At 37.6% G+C, this 3032-nt stretch overlaps 1 protein-coding gene across 1 annotated transcript; it reads left to right on the top strand.

The window, feature by feature from the left end:
- Positions 1-885: 885 nt before the first annotated feature.
- LOC120142791 (probable xyloglucan 6-xylosyltransferase 5) lies at positions 886-2619 on the top strand. The gene has a single exon (XM_039157295.1). The coding sequence runs from the start codon at positions 1024-1026 to the stop codon at positions 2389-2391; it is 1368 nt and encodes a 455-aa protein (XP_039013226.1). The 5' UTR covers positions 886-1023; the 3' UTR covers positions 2392-2619.
- Positions 2620-3032: the final 413 nt, after the last annotated feature.

Below are 3032 nucleotides of genomic sequence, written 5' to 3'. Positions count from 1 at the left end.
AGATTGGTTGAGGTTTATGTTCTTTTTTAAGTGAAAGTGAAAATGGTTGATCAAAGTGTGTCAACATACTCAAACAATACCAACATGGTCAAACAAAGTCAACTCAATCACTCAACCCTGCCACATAAGATTTATATGAATGCAGTAACGTCTGCTAATGATCAAATGATAAATTTATTACAAAATGATAATGGTAATGATCATTTTTTTATTTTTGAAAAAAAATTAAAATACATAATGTTAAAATTAGCTCCAACATTTATCAAAATAGTCAGTTTGACCTCTATTTTCTTTTTTAGAGCATTTTAGCCTCCAACCTTTTACTTTAGGGTATAAAGCCTATAACATTTGACAGAATAATCACTTTGACCATTGTTATTTTTTTCTAGAGTATTTTGGCCACCAACGTTTCATTTAGGGTAAAAGGCATCTATTTAGAGCGTTAGTCGTGTGTTAACTAACGATTTTCATCTATAAAAGGAGTTTTTTGTCCCAAAATAAAATTTGGGATCAAAATTCTCCAAAAAAGAATTAGAACTAAAATGATCATTTTAATAAATATTAGAGGTTAATTTTAACATTATACCAAGTTAAAACTTATTCATATTTCAATGACCATTTGTGCAATTTATCCTAAAACAATAATTAAAAGCATTAAAATCCCTGAAATATATAATGGGATCCAAAATCATACAGGTATTGGAGACAAAAATAAATAATGCAAAACCATACCCGCCCATTGACAGACCACTCTTTCCCACTTTCCATCTCTCTTCCTTCAAGTCAATTTTTTAGTTTTAAATTCTCTCTCACCAGATCTCTGTTCACTTTGAACTCTACCAATATATATATATATATATATATATATATCCATGGGATGCCGGTGTCAATGCAAACGCTGTTGATGAGCTTATTTTACACAGAGATAGACGTTTACAGATATTTCTATTTTTCATAGAATACAAAGCTTGGACCTCGTTCCCTGCTCTGTTTTTGCTTTTTTTTTTTTATAGAATAACCCTTATGGGTCAGGACAGCTTCACTCCCCAAAAGAGATCTTCCATCGGCGGTGGCTTACCCACCACCAACAACGCCGCTTCTGGTGGAGGAAGAGCCCGTATGTTAGCCGGAATGCCGCGTGGGAGGCAAATCCAGAAGACCTTCAACAACATTAAAATCACGATCCTCTGCGGTTTCGTTACCATACTCGTTCTACGGGGCACGATCGGCGTCGGCAATTTGGGGAGCTCCGAAGCCGAAGCTGTCAACCAAAACCTAATCGAAGAAACCAACCGGATCCTTGCTGAGATCCGTTCCGATTCCGACCCGGACGACCCTCTTGAAACTGAGATCAACGCTAATGTTACCTACACACTTGGACCCAAAATATCGGACTGGGATCAGCGGCGTAAGGTTTGGCTTTCAAAAAACCCTGAATTCCCTAATTTTGTTAATGGAAAAGCGCGAATCTTGCTCGTTACTGGGTCGCCCCCTAACCCGTGTGATAACGCCATAGGAGATCATTATTTGTTGAAAGCGATAAAGAATAAGATTGATTATTGTAGGCTTCATGGTATTGAAATTGTTTATAATATGGCTCATTTAGATAGGGAGCTTGCTGGGTACTGGGCGAAATTGCCTTTGATTAGGAGGTTAATGTTGTCACATCCTGAGATCGAGTGGATTTGGTGGATGGATAGTGATGCTTTTTTTACAGATATGGTGTTTGAGATTCCTTTATCCAAGTATGACAAGTATAATTTGGTTGTTCATGGTTACCCCGATCTAATGTTTGAGCAGAAGTCTTGGATTGCTCTGAATACGGGGAGTTTTCTGTTTAGGAATTGCCAGTGGTCATTGGATTTGCTTGATGTGTGGGCGCCAATGGGACCTAAGGGTCCTATTCGTGAGGAGGCCGGGAAAGTTTTGACTGCTAACTTGAAAGGAAGGCCGGCATTTGAAGCCGATGATCAGTCGGCTTTGATTTACTTGTTGCTTTCACAAAAGGAAACATGGATGGATAAAGTGTTTCTTGAGAATCAGTATTATTTGCATGGTTATTGGGCAGGGTTGGTTGATAGATATGAGGAGATGATGGAGAAATATCATCCGGGCTTGGGAGACGAGAGGTGGCCGTTTGTGACTCATTTTGTTGGTTGCAAGCCCTGTGGGAGTTATGGAGATTACCCAGTCGAGAGGTGCTTGCGCAGCATGCAAAGGGCATTCAACTTTGCAGATAACCAAGTGCTTAAGCTGTACGGGTTTAGACATAGGGGATTGTTAGGCCCCAATATTAAGAGGATCAGGAACGAGACAGTGACTCCTTTGGAGATTGTCGATCAGCTCGATATTCGTCGTTCAGTGCAAGGGAAAATTGAATCGCGGAGCTAGTGATTGAAACATATTTACAGTGTCATAATATGTAGGTAACGTCACTCCTCTTGTTGAAAAGCCTTTTCAATTTGGAAACAGTTGTAAGTTCGATGATCTATTGTCACTGTGCTGCTGTTGAGAACAAGATGGTAGAATTCTTTTATTAACTTTCAACTTATGTTCCTTTGATATTTGAGTGATTTACGAAAGAAATTTAATAGTCAATGTTACTTCATCTCTCTTTGCTTTCTTTTATCGCATTTGGACATCAGTTTCACTTGTCTTGAATTTCTCTTTGTTTGGTATTGGATGGAATGAAACATAGGGTTTATGTGTCTATTTGATGAAGCAGCAAAAAAGGGGGGAATGACCAAGAGGGATGTTTGTATTTGTGAGCAGTCAATTAGAAGGTTAAATTTTGATGTTATCATGTACTCTTATCAAATTAAGAAATGGGTGAAGTATACAAATGGTCCATGAAAATAGGTTGTTGTTATGTTGAGTCTTTGACTAAAATGATCTCTCGATTATAGGGCGTTGTTTTATTGAGTCATTCGAATATTAAAAGTTAGAAAATGATCATCCGACTATTCATATGTTTCAAACTTGTTTTTTTATTAAAAAATTGACTAATGTCTTACATGGATGTTAATGTATTG

This window comes from Hibiscus syriacus, unplaced genomic scaffold (genome assembly GCF_006381635.1).
Source record: "Hibiscus syriacus cultivar Baekdansim isolate YM2019G1 unplaced genomic scaffold, ASM638163v2 tig00002237_pilon, whole genome shotgun sequence".
Lineage (NCBI taxonomy): Eukaryota > Viridiplantae > Streptophyta > Magnoliopsida > Malvales > Malvaceae > Hibiscus > Hibiscus syriacus.
Note: the sequence above shows the minus strand (reverse complement) of the source record. Positions and strands in the feature narration are given on the sequence as shown.